Source organism: Pleurodeles waltl, chromosome 9 (assembly GCF_031143425.1).
Source record: "Pleurodeles waltl isolate 20211129_DDA chromosome 9, aPleWal1.hap1.20221129, whole genome shotgun sequence".
NCBI classification, from domain to species: domain Eukaryota; kingdom Metazoa; phylum Chordata; class Amphibia; order Caudata; family Salamandridae; genus Pleurodeles; species Pleurodeles waltl.
The window spans coordinates 871,913,439-871,931,621 of NC_090448.1; the positions used below are offsets into that span (position 1 = coordinate 871,913,439).

The window sequence follows — 18,183 nt, forward strand, 5'->3', positions numbered from 1 at the left end:
GCTTTTGAAATTGATGCTCCAAATTAAGTTAGTATCCTGAATTAAACAAAATATTTCAGAATTTGTGTATTTGATGCATACTTGTTTCTTTCTTTTTGTGTATTGTTTTGAGATTCAAATTATAGAATTTGATAGCCGTTGTGGTTAAAGTCAAAGCATAAATGTTAGCAGCTAAATACAAGTAGCCAAATTATTCTCATGACTTTTTATTTAGTTTGCCAAAGAAGTATATATTTTAAACAAACTATTTCAGAGAATGTGTTCCTTCTGAGGGAATTATAGCCTGTGTTCTCTATGGTGGTACTGGTACTTGTTCGACCAGGAATGTCCTCTGAATGGTCAAGTGCACTTGCCTTGAGGCCCAGACTTCTTGTGAAACTTGTATTGTGACTTCTTAGTTTGTCTTGGCTGCAGGCTAATCTGGCATATTCTTAGCATAGGTCTAATTTGGGATCCACAATGTGTGCTGTCACCGCAAGTGGTGCTTTAAGCATGTCTTAATATAAGTTGGACCTACTGGCCATGCACAGGGTTCATCCCTATAAGTGGTTGTGGTATTGTACCATATTCTTTGAATGTGTAATATGACCAGACATTTTGCTGTGTGTTGAGGAGAGGAAAGGGGTTGCTTTTGCTCCTCTTCGGAGGAGGCCTTGCCTGGCGTTTCATAATTGACTATTCCCATTAGGCACAGGGTCAGTACTGATTTGCATAATGTGGGCTTCTGTATAAAGTGGCACAGTGGGCAAAAAAGGATGGGATGGAATGCTACCCAGAGCGATTGTACTAGTTATTGCAAGCATGGCTTCCATCACCTTTTGTGATTTAGGTGAGGCGAGCCTTCTGGCATCTCATGTTTGAAATACTGCTGTAATGTGAAACCCAGAACCTTGCCTTGGCTTTCCTATATGCATGTTAAATCTGTATAGTGTGTAGCACTTATATGGTAGTAGTTCTGTGTGTTGTATGAGTTGAGTACTGGGGCCACAGTGATCCATTTTTGGATCTATCTGGTTTTAGCATGGCATTAGATGGTGGATGAGGACAACTTCTCTCCGGTAGTGTAAGTGCATTGCTGCAGTGGGGCGATAGAGACCCAGATGCTGTCTTGATAGAGGAAAGACTGCCTTTAGAAATTCAGTGAGGACCTGGTTAGTAGAGGGATGCAGATTAGTATTTGAGTACTGGCCAACCCCTACCATCTACCAACGGTAGATAGGAAAGGTGAGGGGTGGGATAGCAGTTTCTATTGTTAAAGGTAATAAAGTTTCTAGGCAGAGCCTGCTCTTTTTTCTGTGTCAGAATACTGTAACTGTTTCAGGAATGTTAATGAGAGCAGTGTGCAGAGCTCTCATGCTTTATTGTGATCTTGGTTTAGAAAGCCCTACCTGGAGGCAGCCCCATTCATACCTACTGAGAGAGCCATCACTTTACACCAAGGCTGTCTCTGGTGAGCTGCCTGAGAATAACATCTGAAAGAGAATCATCCCAAACTTGTTATAACCACACTCCCGGTCTCGAAAACAAATGTATGCAAGTGGATTTCAAGTATCCCCACTTCATTCTAGTTCAAAGCCCTCCCAAGCGAGTGCTCCAGAGAGTATTCTGAGGAGTTCCTGTACGGCCGGGGCTGGTGTCCGCCTGTCTTTCTGAGGCTAGGGGACATCTCTTGAAGTTTGCACTTTTTGCTGGTGGAGCTGAGGGTTTGTCTGAAGGGTCTAGAAGCCTGCCTGCCGATAAAGGAAATGAGTGCCTAGCCCTGTAGGAGGAGATAGTCTAATGTGTTGCTGGTGTGAAGAGCACCCTAAAGATGACTTGCTGACAGTGAAACTAGGAGTGACCTGTGTTGTGGGGTACCATCAGTCAATCTTTGTAGTTTTTGTATGAGCTGCATAAGTATCCCTTGCCATCTGGAGGTTTGCCGCGGGCTTAAGAGATTGGTGCTACCACCGCCAAGGCTGTGATATAAAGCAATGTCTCCGCAGAAGCAGGTAGTAGCTGTAGGAAAGACCCAACCACAAGAGATTCAGCCTTCAGCCTGCAGTGGCACACAAACGTCTTTCTGCAGCTATTCAAATGGGCGACTGCACAGATAATCCTCTCTGGTAACCTCACCTTCTCTGTGAATATTGTCTCAAGCAAAGCTGCTTGCAAAGCCTGAGCTGCAAAGGAGTGCCCTTCATTAGGAAAGGATCCCAGACCTCATCTGCTGCACAGCCCGAACTACTAAAGTAACCAGGAGGTAAATCGCAGTGCTTAGCTTGCAGTAGGGATGAGACACAAAATGTGCCCAGACGAGAGTGCAATACAAGCTAAAATGTTTTTTTATTTTTTATTAAGTGGTAAAGAGACACTGAGTTTAGTCCTGCCTAAACCTGTTTTGTTTGGGATTGTAGATAGTTGATCCCAAACATAGCAGGAGGAAGGACTATATCAGGAAGAAGGGAGGTAGCGGCTCACTGTATAACACAACTTAGTTTCCAAGTCTGTTTTACCCATTGAATTATGTTATGCTCTCCATACACAATTTTCATGAGGCCTGTGACTGCTAGACCTCGCTGCCCAGAGACTAAATACAGAAAAAGTTGTATCTGGCCTAGTTTGCCAAGCCACGATCTGTCAAATATCAAGGTGTTGGACACTGGTGTTTAATAATGCACAATGTATATTAAAGCTGCAACTCAAGTGTGGTTTAATGATTACATTGGTGTCTTTAGTCCTTGAAGATCTATGTATTTAAGCAGATTGTGGCACTTGACCACATTCCGTGATCCGGCACCCCAGTTCATATAATTTGGAGCACTTAGCTATGTTGAATGCCTCAAAAAGCCATTAACGTTACCAGAGGAGATACTTGTCATGACCAGAGTTGGTGGATATCCTCCACTGCAGTGTACTTTTGACATACTTCATGTTCATGTATGTATTCATACTTCATGTATTCATACATGAAAAATACATCTTAGTTCATGTATTCTTATTTCATGTTGACATCATATGAAACAGCGTGGTGCTTCCTGTGCTACAATTTAAGTAACTTGTGCTTGGAAGTGTTCCACTGACACTTATGTTTTTTAGGAAGATGCTGGCTGTATAAAATGAAAATGTAGCTAGTCCTGGGGTACCTAAAGTCAAACACCAGAGCGACCGGCATGTTGAGAAAAGTTGTGTTATACCTATTGCTAGGAAACCTAAAGTCAAACATCTGAACAGCCTGTCCTTTGGGAAAGTTCATGTCATACCTGTAGGCCAGCAGGTCATTTGGACAATCATGTAGATTAGGGAGTTAAACTAGTAACTTTTCTAAAGTGTCCATGGGTATAAAAACAGATTGACCTCTTGACACCATTGTTTGATCCAAAGCAATTCAGTGTCCTTTAACTTACAGTGCAAAGTTTGAAGTGTTTGGAAATTGGGTAAAAGCACTTGTTTGATTTTCCTTAGTAGTGAAACATCTGCTCTACGCTTGTTTTTAGTTTTTTGTAGCGTTAATCTTTTCTAGAATCACATGCTGCACATTATTCTGCCATCTAGTAGTTGGGTCTGGAATTTTCTACTACTTCACCAAATGTTTTGTCTGTCTTTTTCTACTTTTCTTTGTTGGTGGGTTTTTGAAGGCTGAAACATACCTTGATCATCTTTCTCCTCATAAGAGTTCATCCTCTTCCTCTTGAGGCTCAAGTGTGTGAGGGGTTTGAATTTCTTAAACTTCTACCCTAGGAAACTCCTTCGTCCTTGAAGTCTTTTGAGGGATTCTGAATCCCTTCAGACTTTCATCAAACTCCTTTTTTTTCTTTTGTATCTGAGCAGCCATTTCGACCACTTTCTCTTCTTTTCGCATTTGACGGCCCGCTCATTGTGACAGGTCAAGTGTTTTATTTTCAGTGTCGAAATTTCCTTGGATGTCTGTTCAGACTGGGAGCTTCGCCTACCCATTTGTAAGTCGTGGCCTTCCGACGAAGAAACGTCATTGCCCTTCCATCTTTAGATGAAACGTGTTTTTTTTTTGTGTTTTTTTTTTCCTCCAGCGGAAGCTCCTTTGAGAGGTCAGTGGGACTCCCTTTCGTGGGGCATGCCTGCTCATGGCGAGCGTTTTAATGCTGAGGCTCCCTTTTCTACCTGCGAGTCTGATTTCTTTTACTTGGATGTCTTAGAGAGGGTTAGGGACTCTTACCTTCTTTCGGCTCTTCTTTGGCGCCTCTTCTTCGACCTTATCTCCCGATTACACTTCTAAGTTTACCCTTAAGCTACCTCTGCAACATTTTCCTCTATCACTGGAAAGGCCCAGACCTCGAAGGGAGGGTGTTGATTTTTGGCCTTGCAAAGCGTGATACGCCATCCTTTGTTTCTCTCTCACCCTCTGTGTCTTCGGCGCAAACACAGAGCAGGCGTTACAATCTTCACTCCGGTGGTTGACAGGAAGACCAAGATTACACACAGGATGCTTGTCTTTTAGAATGTATTAGTGATGGCAATTCTTGAGGAATTGGACTGGTGAAAGAGTAGAAAATTCCGGACCCAGCCACTAAATGGCGGAATAATGAACAGTATGTGATTCCAGAAAATTCTTCAAGCTGCAAAACTACACCTACAGGTAAGAAACTTTGTTCTTTGTTACACCTGGTATCAAGAGAAATCAGCTTCTCTAAGGAATGGTTAGCCCCTGACTTTTTGCCTTTGCTGATGCTAAGTTTTGATTTGAAAGTGTGCTGAGGCCTGCTAACCAGGCCCCAGCACCAGTGTTCTTTCCCTAACCTGTACTTTTGTTTCACAATTGGCACACCCTGGCATCCAGGTAAGTCCCTTGTAACTGGTACCCCCTGGTACCAAGGGCCCTGATGCCAGGGAAGGTCTCTAAGGGCTGCAGCATGTCTTATGTCACCCTGGTGACCCCTCACTCAGCACAGACACACTGCTTGCCAGCTTGTGTGTGCTGGTGAGGACAAAACAAGTAAGTTGACATGGCACTCCCCTCAGGGTGCCATGCCAACCTCACACTGCCTATGCAGTATAGATAAGTCACCCCTCTAGTAGGCCTTACAGCCCTAAGGCAGGGTGCACTATACCATATGTGAGGGCACAAGTGCATGAGCACTGCACCCCTACAGTGTCTAAGCAAAACCTTAGACATTGTAAGTGCAGGGTAGCCATAAGAGTATATGGTTTGGGAGTCTGTCAAACACGAACTCCACAGCACCATAATGGCTACACTGAAAACTGCGAAGTTTGGTATCAAACTTCTCAGCACAATAAATGCACACTGATTCCAGTGTACATTTTATTGTAACATACACCCCAGAGGGCACCTTAGAGGTGCCCCCTGAAACCTTAACCAACTACCCGTGTAGGCTGACTGGTTTTAGCAGCCTGCCACACTCGAGACATGTTGCTGGCCACATGGGGAGAGTGCCTTTGTCACTCTGTGGCCAGTAGCAAAGCCTGCACTGGGTGGAGATGCTATCACCTCCCACAGGCAGGAGCTGTAACACCTGGCGGTGAGCCTCAAAGGCTCACCCCCTTTGTTCCAGCACCTCAGGGCACTCCAGCTAGTGGAGTTGCCCGCCCCCTCCGGCCACGGCCCCACTTTTGGCGGCAAGGCCGGAGGAATTAATGAGAAAAACAAGGAGTCGTCACTGGCCAGTCGGGACTGCCCCTAAGGTGTCCTGAGCTGAAGTGACTCTAACTTTTAGAAATCCTCCATCTTGCAGATGGAGGATTCCCCCAATAGGGATAGGAATGTGACCCCCTCCCCTTGGGAGGAGGCACAAAGAGGGTGTACCCACCCTCAGGGCTTGTAGCCATTGGCTACTAACCCCCCAGACCTAAACACGCCCTTAAATTTAGTATTTAAGGACTCCCCAGAACCTAGGAACTCAGATTCCTGCGACCTAAGAAGAAGAGGACTGCTAAGCTGAAAAACCCTGCTGAGAAGACGGAGACACCAACTGCTTTGGCCCCAGCTCTACCGGCCTGTCTCCCCACTTCTAAAGACACTGCTCCAGCGACGCTTTCCCCAGGGACCAGCGACCTCTGAATCCTCAGAGGACTGCCCTGCTCTAGAAGGACCAAGAAACTCCCGAGGACAGCGGCCCTGTTCACCCAAGACTGCAACTTTGTTTCCAAAGGAGCAACTTTAAAACAACTGCATCTCCCGCCAGAAGCGTGAGACTTGCTACTCTGCACCCGACGCCCCCGGCTCAACTTGTGGAGAACAAACACTTCAGGGAGGACTCCCCGGCGACCGCGAGACCGTGAGTAGCCAGAGTTGCCCCCCCTGACCGCGACTGGCTGTTCCTCAGATCCCGACGCCTGGAAAAGACTCTGCACCTGCAGCCCCCAGGACCTGAAGGATCCGGACTCCAGTGCAGGAGTGACCCCCAGGAGGCCCTCTCCCTTGCCCAGGTGGTGGCTACCCCGAGGAGCCTCCCCCCCCCCCTTGTCTGCCTGCATCGCCGAAGAGACCCCTTGGTCTCCCATTGATTTCTATTACTAACCCGACGCTTGTTTGCACACTGCACCCGGCCGCCCCCGTGCTGCTGAGGGTGTACTTTCTGTGCTGACTTGTGTCCCCCCCCCCCCCCCCCCCCCGGTGCCCTACAAAACCCCCCTGGTCTGCCCTGCGAAGACGCGGGTACTTACCTGCTGGCAGACTGGAACCGGGGCACCCCCTTCTCCATTGAAGCCTATGCGTTTTGGGCACCACTTTGAACTCTGCACCTGACCGGCCCTGAGCTGCTGATGTGGTAACTTTGGGGTTGCTCTGAACCCCCAACGGTGGGCTACCTTGGACCCAAACTTGAACCCCGTAGGTGGTTTACTTACCTGCAAAAACTAACAAACTCTTACTCCCACCAGGAACTGTTGAAAATTGCACTAAGTGTCTAGTTTTAAAATAGCTATATGTGATTTATGTGAAAACTGTATATGCTATTTTGCTAATTCAAAGTTCCTAAAGTACCTACCTGCAATAACTTTCATTTGAAGTATTACATGTAAATCTGGAACCTGTGGTTCTTAAAATAAACTAAGAAAATATATTTTTCTATACAAAAACCTATTGGCCTGGAATTGTCTGAGTGTGTGTTTGTAGGAAGTTGGCTCTGTATGTGCTATTTCAAAGTAAGGAATAGCATGCACAGAGTCCAAGGGTTCCCCTTAGAGGTAGAATAGTGGTAAAAATAGATAATACTAATGCTCTATTTTGTGGTAGTGTGGTCGAGCAGTAGGCTTATCCAAGGAGTAGTGTTACGCATTTGTTGTACATACACATAGACAATAAATGAGGTACACACACTCAGAGACAAATCCAGCCAATAGGTTTTGTATAGAAAACTATCTTTTCTTAGTTTATTTTAAGAACCACAGGTTCAAATTTAACATGTAATATCTTGTTTGAAAGGTATTGCAGGTAAGTACATTAGGAACTTTGAATCATTTCAATTGCATGTATACTTTTCAAGTTATTGACAAATAGCTACTTTAAAAGTGGACACTTAGTGCAATTTTCACAGTTCCTGGGGGAGGTAAGTTTTTGTTAGTTTTACCAGGTAAGTAAGACACTTACAGGGTTCAGTTCTTGGTCCAAGGTAGCCCACCGTTGGGGGTTCCGAGCAACCCCAAAGTCACCACACCAGCAGCTCAGGGCCGGTCAGGTGCAGAGTTCAAAGTGGTGCCCAAAACGCATAGGCTAGAATGGAGAGAAGGGGGTGCCCCGGTTCCGGTCTGCTTGCAGGTAAGTACCCGCGTCTTCGGAGGGCAGACCAGGGGGGTTGTGTAGGGCACCGGGGGGGACACAAGCCCACACAGAAATTTCACCCTCAGCAGCGCGGGGACGGCCGGGTGCAGTGTAGAAACAAGCGTCAGGTTCGCAATGTTAGTCTATGAGAGATCAACGGATCTCTTCAGCGCTGCAGGCAGGCAAGGGGGCGCTTCCTCGGGGAAACCTCCACTTGGGCAAGGGAGAGGGACTCCTGGGGGTCACTTCTCCAGTGAAAGTTCAGTCCTTCAGGTCCTGGGGGCTGCGGGTGCAGGGTCTGTTCCAGGCGTCGGGACTTAGGTTTCAGAGAGTCGCGGTCAGGGGAAGCCTCGGGATTCCCTCTGCAGGCGGCGCTGTGGGGGCTCAGGGGGGACAGGTTTTTGTACTCACAGTATCAGAGTAGTCCTGGGGTCCCTCCTGAGGTGTTGGATCTCCACCAGCCGAGTCGGGGTCGCCGGGTGCAGTGTTGCAAGTCTCACGCTTCTTGCGGGGAGCTTGCAGGGTTCTTTCAAGGCTGCTGGAAACAAAGTTGCAGCCTTTCTTGGAGCAGGTCCGCTGTCCTCGGGAGTTTCTTGTCTTTTCGAAGCAGGGGCAGTCCTCAGAGGATGTCGAGGTCGCTGGTCCCTTTGGAAGGCGTCGCTGGAGCAGGATCTTTGGAAGGCAGGAGACAGGCCGGTGAGTTTCTGGAGCCAAGGCAGTTGTCGTCTTCTGGTCTTCCTCTGCAGGGGTTTACAGCTAGGCAGTCCTTCTTCTTGTAGTTTGCAGGAATCTAAATTCTTAGGTTCAGGGAAGCCCTTAAATACTAAATTTAAGGGCGTGTTTAGGTCTGGGGGGGTTAGTAGCCAATGGCTACTAGCCCTGAGGGTGGGTACACCCTCTTTGTGCCTCCTCCCAAGGGGAGGGGGTCACATTCCTATCCCTATTGGGGGAATCCTCCTTCTACAAGATGGAGGATTTCTAAAAGTCAGAGTCACCTCAGCTCAGGACACCTTAGGGGCTGTCCTGACTGGCCAGAGACTCCTCCTTGTTTTTCTCATTATCTCTCCTGGACTTGCCGCCATAAGTGGGGGCTGGGTCCAGGAGGCGGATATCTCCACTAGCTGGAGTGCCCTGGGGCATTGTAACACGAAGCTTGAGCCTTTGAAGCTCACTGCTAGGTGTTACAGTTCCTGCAGGGGGGAGGTGTGAAGCACCTCCACCCAGAGCAGGCTTTGTTTCTGTCCTCAGAGAGCACAAAGGCTCTCACCGCATGAGGTCAGACACTCGTCTCTCAGCAGCAGGCTGGCACAGACCAGTCAGTCCTGCACTGAACAATTGGGTAAAATACAGGGGGTATCTCTAAGATGCCCTCTGTGTGCATTTTTTAATAAATCCAACACTGGCATCAGTGTGGGTTTATTATTCTGAGAAGTTTGATACTAAACTTCCCAGTATTCAGTGTAGCCATTATGGAGCTGTGGAGTTCGGTTTTTGACAGACCTCCCAGCCCATATACTCTTATGGCTACCCTGCACTTACAATGTCTAAGGTTTTGCTTAGACACTGTAGGGGCATAGTGCTCATGCACATATGCCCTCACCTGTGGTATAGTGCACCCTGCCTTAGGGCTGTAAGGCCTACTAGAGGGGTGACTTACCTATGCCACAGGCAGTGGGAGGTTGGCATGGCACCCTGAGGGGAGTGCCCATGTCGACTTAGTCATTTTCTCCCCATCAGCACACACAAGCTGGCAAGCAGTGTGTCTGTGCTGAGTGAGGGGTCCCTAGGGTGGCATAAGACATGCTGCAGCCCTTAGAGACCTTCCCTGGCATCAGGGCCTTGGTACCAGGGGGTACCAGTTACAAGGGACTTACCTAGGTGCCAGGGTTGTGCCAATTGTGGAAACAATGGTACATTTTAGGTGAAAGAACACTGGTGCTGGGGCCTGGTTAGCAGGGTCCCAGCACACTTCTCAGTCAAGTCAGCATCAGTATCAGGCAAAAAGTGGGGGGTAACTGCAACAGGGAGCCATTTCTTTACAGTGTTCCTCATTTATTGCTTGTGTGTGTACAACAAATGCTTAACACTACTCCTTTGATAAGCCTACTGCTCGACCACACTACCACAAAATAGAGCATTAGTATTATCTCTTTTTGCCACTATCTTACCTCTAAGGGGAACCCTTGGACTCTGTGCATACTATTCCTTACTTTGAAATAGTGCATACATAGCCAACCTCCTACAGCTTCTTACCAGGTTTAGAAACATTATATTCTGGTTTGCTTAATTGTGAAGTGAGACCGAATAAGTTGTTTTGAACCTCGTAGTGGCAATTACGCTCATTATTAAGGATTTATTGAACCTGACATGCTTCTTGAGCATTTCAAGAACATGTTGAAAAATGTACCGCAAGTGACTTATTACTGCTAAGAAGTAAGGAAGCTTTCTGCCTTGAAGGCCCTAGTGATCTTTTAAATGAACCTTGATGGATGCCATTTTTTCATAAGCATGAGCCATTTTCCAAATCGATTTTCTTTTTTGTAATATTTTTTTTTTTGCTGCGTGCTTTTCAGATGTATGATCTAACCTGCTGCTAGTGCTAACATCATTTTAGGTCCAGTGACCTCCAAGGAAACTGTGGAGACATGGAAGCTAAGGGGATGAAATTCTTCCACTGCTTAAATTGACTTAGGGGGAAAAAGTAGTTTACACTGACTTGACACGTTTTATTTTACTCTTTTTGGTCTTGGTACTGTGAGTTAATGTTATAATCGTGCAGTCACAGCCCGTTTTGTGATTGTCTGGCTCTGGCCCCTCTTGGAACCCTGGTCAGTGACTTACTCTGGCAACTCGTTGACCCCGGTATGTCCTGTCCAGTTTCCTTAATATCAGTGCAGAAAGTTTTACTTTACTGTTGCCCCCGATTTATGGCTAGAAATGGACTGTCCCTTTTTAAAAATAAAAAATCTGTTTATTTGTTCATGTTTTTTACATTGGATATAAATATTAAGTTCATTGTATGATCAGTAACAATCTACTTACCATATTTCTGCTGAATTGTAAAAGTTGTGATGCACTTGCAAGTGATAGCAGAGCTAAATGTTCATGCTGTGAAATAAATAAGATGATTTTGTTTTTAGGAAGATGAAAAATTTCTGACAGAGCTGTTTGCACAGCTTACAGATGAAGCTACAGATGATGAGAAGCGACAAGAGTTGGTAAGATTGACGCCTTAGTTTCATCTTTTTCAATTTTTAAAAAAAAGATTCTTTGGTTATTGCATAGGTTCATATGCTTTGAGTTATTCTCTAGTGCCACACCTGGGAATCCTTGAAAAACATTGTGCATGGCATTTAAACCATTCTTTCAGACAGATTTGTAGTCCGTCCACCTCATTATTTGAGTCTTCCTTGCAGCTATTCAGGTAGGGAGGTTTAGAATTCCATTCCTCTCAATTGTTTACTGCACCTTATGTATGGGGATTCTTAATGGAAGCTTGCCTCTTTTCAACATTTGCAACTTTTGTGACTCCACAAATTAAGACAGATCTCTGTTCAGAATGGTTACTCTATTCCCTCAGGTCAGGTCTTTCAGTAGCTGGTCTTTTAGCAATCGTACTGTTGTATTTTAATTTCATTTGTTTCTTTTCTTCATTTGCCTTTAAATTGGCTGCACATTCTGTTAAGGAGAACAAAATGCTCTTTATGACTTTATATAACTGCAGCCCCCAAGAAAATATTTTATCCTTACGTTACAAATGTCAAGACTGAAATGTTGGCTGATTCAGTAAAACTGCTTACTTGCGTATCCCAATGAATGCAAAGCACAAACATTCTCTAGGGTTTGGGTAAACAAAAGACATCGTTTGTGCTCTCAAGGCTCTTTCCGCTGGTCAAAACTTTGTCATGGTGCTTTTACTAACTCGCATCCTAACAAGACTCAACGGTGTAAGCATTTGAATGTTCCGACACATGGTGATAAACTGGTGATATCTACTAACCTGGTAAAGCCTTGCTAGTCAATGTGCAGAGATTCATCGTTGACTCCTCCTTCATCTAGCCTTTTGTTGAAGACCTCTCATCATAGGTTGTTTTTATTGTCTCTTTTGTTAATAATCTTGTTGACTAACAGAAAATTCCTGTGAACAAGAACCTACTTGGCACCAAGCAAACAAATGTCTCTGATCAAGATGCCACCTGAGCATCTCATGCATTACACCACTTTGTTCCAGGACCACCTCTAATACAGTTCCTGGCTGAGATTTTGGCATTGTTGCAGTTGTGTGCTAGTTTTTCTTTAATTTTTCTGGGTTATAGATGCACGAACTACATGATAACTGTCTCCTTCATCCACTGCTGCCTCTTCTCGAATGGGTCTGTATAATCTTTGAGCCCCTGCATGGAGTACCAGCTACCAGTAAATGCACTTGATTTTAGGACTTCCCCCCCCTAGTGCACGCTTCTTTGACATCCTCAAAAAAATGAAAAGGAATTTCCACACCTGCTCTTATGATCATATAGATGATTATGAACATGCTAGAGGTCATGTTCACAGTGGTGTTCTGGTAAAATAGAGCGATAATGAATGTGAGGTCTACATGACAACAAGCGGAGGACCATTGAAAGTGCCAACTGATAAATCTTGCATGGGGAAAACTGAATTCTGTTTCGGCCGGTTCTTCACAAAGTATTTTCTGGGACATTGTGCAAATTAGTTTAAACAGCACCACATTTAGAACCACTTTAATAAGCTGTGTTGGCCGTGCAAGCCCCTCCAACCATTTTGCAGAACAGAGAAAAAAAATCCAAAGTTACCAAATCTCCATCAGCCAGCCTTCTGGTCAGACCCAGTACCATTCTGTTATTTATTCTATCTTTCTGAGGTTTAAAAAGCTTGATATCTTCATGGTCTGTGACCTTGTGCAAAGTCTGAACATACTAGGACTTTTGAGGGCAATTTCTACTAATTTAACAATCATAGCCTCCACACCGATCTTTGGGCATGTTGACAGAAAGAATAACCTTTCCATTGCAGGACATGAGTACCAAGGAAAAAGGGCTGAGCCAGATCCACTCTTCATAAAGAAGTGACTTCTTCCAATACTGCCATGGGCGGGCACTATCAATTTTAAGTTCTATAAACGTTATAACCAACTGTGATTAACAGCATGTATTCTCAATTCCTAATCATAGCTAGCCTACTCTTAACCAGTGTTACTAAAAACTTGGCCAGCCTACAACAGTGCTAATGCAGTGAACCCAGATCATACCCTAGCAATCGAAAGTGGACAAGGTTTCTCTTGCTTCACTCAGTATTTCAAGACCGTGTTCTATCGTGACAGCTTAGTATTTGATACTGTACAACTTTCTCACTTTTTTCAAAAAGCAAAGCTTATGTAATACAAGTCCTTGGAAAAAAACTTCCATCTGTGCTACTGAAAGGGGTGACTTCAAAGTTTGAATGGTGTGATGTGCTTCATTTTGCCATACCTAGCTACTCAAGGTACCATCTCAAAAGCTTAGAGCCAGTGCATTTAAAATTAAACTCTTCTCCTCTCTAGGGCCCATCCGTACTTCACAGTATCATTGTCAATCCCCCTTGTCTCACATTATAGGGAGCAGTTGAACAATTCTACACGTCAACAGGGGTATTAAGTGCTATATAAATGCAATTTCAGTATCATTTGGACTGTCTGTAGGTGGCAACAAATTTAAGATGCGTAATCCGGGGTCATTGTGGCCATGGTTTTGCGGTTAGATCTTAGCATTTTAACTAATGCTTATGCATGTTAGGTAAAAGCTCCTCAATTTCTTTTAGCATTTGGGGCTTTGCTGATTTTCTGGTATCGGCGAATTGCGGACCGTGTTGCTCTGAAAGTTTTCTTGCTCAATGTTGAATAGGGAGAACTCATGCAGAGACCATAACCTCTCAGTTTTCTGTCAAAGCGAGAAAGCACACATTTTCACCCTTTTTCCATTGAATCTCAATGTTTATGGCTCTGTAATTAAAACAGTTCTATACTGATATGACATTTTTATTGCCTCACCAATGACCGACCTGAGACCCTGCCTCAAAGACACATGGGAACCAGATTATCAACAACTTCAACTAGTTAGTAGGTGGTTTACACCAGAAATGTTGACTTTTTCCCGCAATGACTGGCTACCAGGGTCCAGGCAGGTATGCTACACCTTCATGAAGCATTTAGTTAAATGACTATATTAGGAACACAGACTCTTGAATACCTTTTACTACGTAATCCTAGTTTATTATGTTCCTATATGTTTTAATGCTACTTGTTGGTTTTAATTCAAGGCATAATTGCCATTAAAAGATCCTCTATTGGAGAAAAAAATACACTTGTCTATGAATACTGCTTTTCCGGTATTATTTTGTTTGTAGCCTTCCTTCAACTAGAAAACTGGAGGAATGTTCTGTGTTTGCACTTTTGCTCCAAAACTCAGGGGTTTGCCTCCAGGAGATCCAAACAATGATATACAGTCCTGGATCAATACTGCTTTGTAAAACACTTAACCTGGGATTCCAAGCCTCACTTGAAATGATTCAAAGGACATTTTCTATGAAAGGTGCCAGGGCTGGAGAACTGCATTTACAATTAAAGAACACTTAAGTATCTCCGGTTTAGTTATGATGCATTAAGCAGTGTAATACACTTCAGCTCCATTGAAGCAGTTAATTATATTTTATAATTATAATGTCAAATGCATTTTCTCTGTTTCAGGTAAATTTTTTAAAAGAATTCTGCGCCTTTTCACAAACGTTACAACCTCAAAACAGAGATGCATTCTTCAAGACGTTGTCTAATATGGGTGTTTTGCCAGCTTTGGAAGTGATTTTGGTAATTATTACACATTGTTAGTAAATGTCACGTTTTGTTTAAAAGCGATGTCTGCTTATACTTTATGGAGTTATTTTGCAACAAGATAAAACAGAGTGATGATGATTAAACCTCTTGCATCTTTTTGCCTAGCTACATAAAAATAGTGTGTGCTTTCTGAATACATGTGATGCTGTGAAACAAAATAATGTCGTTTGGAACCTGTACTTTTTCCACCGCAGACCTAAAAGGTGCTGCTTTCAGGCTTGTCAGCAGTTGTAAGTAAGCTTCAGACACAGCTATGGAATGGACAAATAGCTTATTGTGTCAAGCTTCCGTCTCATGATTTTGGCTATTTTCAGCCTTTTTAATATGTTGGGATAGAATAATGTACCCAAACCAGCGAGTAGCTGTTGTATGACTGAAGCTTTTCTTGGGTGATTTCGGCTACTGTTAGCCTTTGCTCCAGGTTGGATGATGGTATTTGCAAAAGAGCTACCTGAGCAGTATGTTAGTTGTATTACATTTGTTTTGATGAAAAGGTATGCTGCCTCAATAAAACAAATAATTTATTGGGGACATTGTCGCTTTAAAAACATTTACGAGAGAGCACTTTATATTTGAAGTCAATGTTGCCACACTTTATTGATTGTGTATTATTGCATTGTTTTCATGATGTTTATTTGAATTTAGCAAATAATAACTTGATGGCTGATTCTTTTTTTTTTTCTTTGGCCAATATTACAATTTCTTGTGTTTATCTGTTTTCACTGACTATTGTTTTGATGACGTAATTAAAATGACTGATACAATACAGGTCATGTGACTGAGACCGTAGTAGGTTGAAACGCTTTGATGTTACCTGATTAAAAGTTTTGGCGGAAAGAAACTGCTAGCTATAGTGGCTCGTTTTTACTGCCCGGACATACAGTGGTGTTTGGTTATTTATATATATATATATATATATATATATATATATATATATATATATATATATATATATATATATATATATCCAGAAAAAATGGTGTATTTAAATCGCACACCAAGGGCTGCACATCATTCAATACCAGCTGGTAAAATACTCAAAAAACCACTTATTATCGATAAATTCATCGGCTGCTATTTATTGAAAAAAGATTAGATTGCAGGTAAATCACACCAGCAAAAGTTGGTACAAAAAGCACAAAAAGATCATCGACAATGTGCCCACCATTCAAAAGACAAACACGCTGTCCCAACCAAATGTCTACGCGTTTCGGCCGAAGCCTTCAACAGGACATTGGCAGACATTTTACACTCCACTATTTAAACCATATAGTCCTTCTTTGATGTTCATTGCATAGCTCAAGAGAAGTGCAAATGGAGCGGCCATTTTATAACGTCACAATTTTAACTTAAAAATGAGAAACTCCTAATCCTGTGCATGCTTTGAAATAAACTATGAACTAAAAGTGTGACATTATATATTTCTCTCATATTATAATACATTATCACAAATATAGTCTGGTCACCTGTGAACACTAAAAATTAATTGTAATCACAGTCTACAATTCTTGAATACAAAACAAATCCCATGTATGCTATTTTTTTCTCTCTTTCTCTTTTTCAATTTTCCTTTTTCCTTTTTCCTTTTACTCTTGATGTCCACATATTGCCCACTTATACCTAATAATTTTAATTTTAATTTTGGTTTTAATTTTAATTTTAAAAGCCTGATATATAAATGTAATTAATTAATAATATAAATATATGTACTGCCAATTGATTGCAATACATCCACTCCATATACAGGCTATAAATAGATGACAAATGATGACAAATAGATAGAGTAAATTCAGTCAATTCTAAAAATAAAAAATAAAATATATATATATAATTTTAAATTCTCACCCTTATACTGGCTATAGTAGGTAGTTATAGTTAGGACCAACTTATCCCATAGACAAAGCGTTTATTGTTTTGGTAAGAACTTCAGTTCTGTATGACAAATCTTGCTGAACTTTTAAAAACTAGTACGCTAGTTAGATCAGCTGGAAACTTTTGTGGCTATTCATCAAGTGGGGGCCAAGAAAAATGGGGGCGTCCCTAAATGCCTTTTCTCCATGCGTTTTATATGGGGATTTTGCATTTTTTGAACATGTTTGAAAATGGGTCTCTAGTTGGCAGTGGTTTGCACCCTGTCCAACTAGGGACCCTCACTCTAGTGAGGGTAAGGGTGCTGCACAGCTAAAATAACCCCAGCTCACCCCCCTTGGTAGCTTAGCACGAGCAGTCAGGCTTATCTCATTTGCAGTATGTAAAGTATTTGTACGTGTGTACACACGCGCCAACCATAAAAATACGCCACCAGTTTAGAAACATAGCAATCTTTATCTGAGTAAAACAAGACCAAAACGACAGAAAATCCAATACACAAGCAAAGATTCAAATTTTCAAAGATTCTTAGAATAGGGCTTAGAAACACAATAGCCCTTACCGGGGCTATCACGGCGTCTTGACTGAGTCGCTTCCAACAGTCTAATGCCACTTGCAAGGGAGTGCAGGCTGGTCAAGGAGTCGCACGGACCCCAGGTACAGTACCTTGGAAAAGGATGAGGAAACCGACGTTGTACAGAGTCGTTAAGGTGAGGCAACGTTGGAGCCGGTGCTGGATCGGCTCCTTACTGCTATCGGGAAGGTGAAGAGTTGGTTGCGAGGTGTCTGTTCCTTACGGTATGGTGTGGTCAATGAATCCAGCAGGTCAAGACATGAGGTGTTGACTTCGCAGTGTCACGGTCACACTACGGGGCCACTGGTATTGCTCAGTCGGAACCGGGTGCCATGGACGTCAGTGACATGGTGCTCTGGACTCACGCTGTGGCAGGACTTCAGAGGCGCTTCGGCTGTGTTGGCTGTGCACTCAGTGGGGACCACAGCTCGGTGCTGGTAGCGGCACAGAGTCAGACAGTGGCGCGGGTTCCAAAGTCGCTCTGAAATCAGTGTGGTTGGTTTCTTCTTGGTTGCACCAGAACTTACTCCCAAGGGCACAGGTGCTGGATGTGGCACCACTCGCAAGGCAGAACTCAGTTGCTGGCAGGTGAATTATTTGATGTCCCCAAGACTTCTTAACAGGGGACAAGATCAGTCCAAGGTCTTGCAGAACCTTTGGAAGCAGAATGTAGAAAGCAAAGTAGAAACAAAGTCCAGTCCTTTCACTTGCAGGACAGAAGCAGCATTCAGCAGGCCAGCACAGCAAAGCAGCAGGCGGAGTTGGCAGTCCTTCCTACAGCATCCAGCTCTTATTCCTGGCAGAATATCCTCAGTCCAGAAGGATTCTAACTCTGTGGTGTCAGAGGTTCAGTACTTATACCCATACTTGTAGGCAAACTTCAAAGAGAAATCTTTGTAGTGCATAGGGCCCTGCCTTTCCCTGCTCTGGCCCCAAACACACTTTAGGGTGTTGGAGACTGCTTTGTGTGATGACAGTCACATCCAAATTCAGGTGCAAGTGTCGGCTTCACCCATCAGCCTATCTCAGAAAGACCCATCGGCCTGGTGATGGGCCATTAGGCTATGCAGGGCACACCTCACCGTCCTTTGTGTGACTCTCTAGAGTGAATACACAAAG

The 18,183-nt window shown here is 43.7% G+C and overlaps 1 protein-coding gene across 2 annotated transcripts in view; it reads left to right on the forward strand.

Moving 5' to 3' along the window:
- PPP4R3A (protein phosphatase 4 regulatory subunit 3A) overlaps nt 1–18,183 on the forward strand; it is a 266,563-nt gene that overhangs the window by 108,888 nt on the left and 139,492 nt on the right. For both annotated transcript variants that reach the window (XM_069208168.1, XM_069208169.1), the window contains exons 5-6: nt 10,876–10,953; nt 14,478–14,594. In XM_069208168.1, the coding sequence (XP_069064269.1) occupies nt 10,876–10,953; nt 14,478–14,594 (195 nt within the window). The remainder of the gene's footprint in view (nt 1–10,875; nt 10,954–14,477; nt 14,595–18,183) is intronic.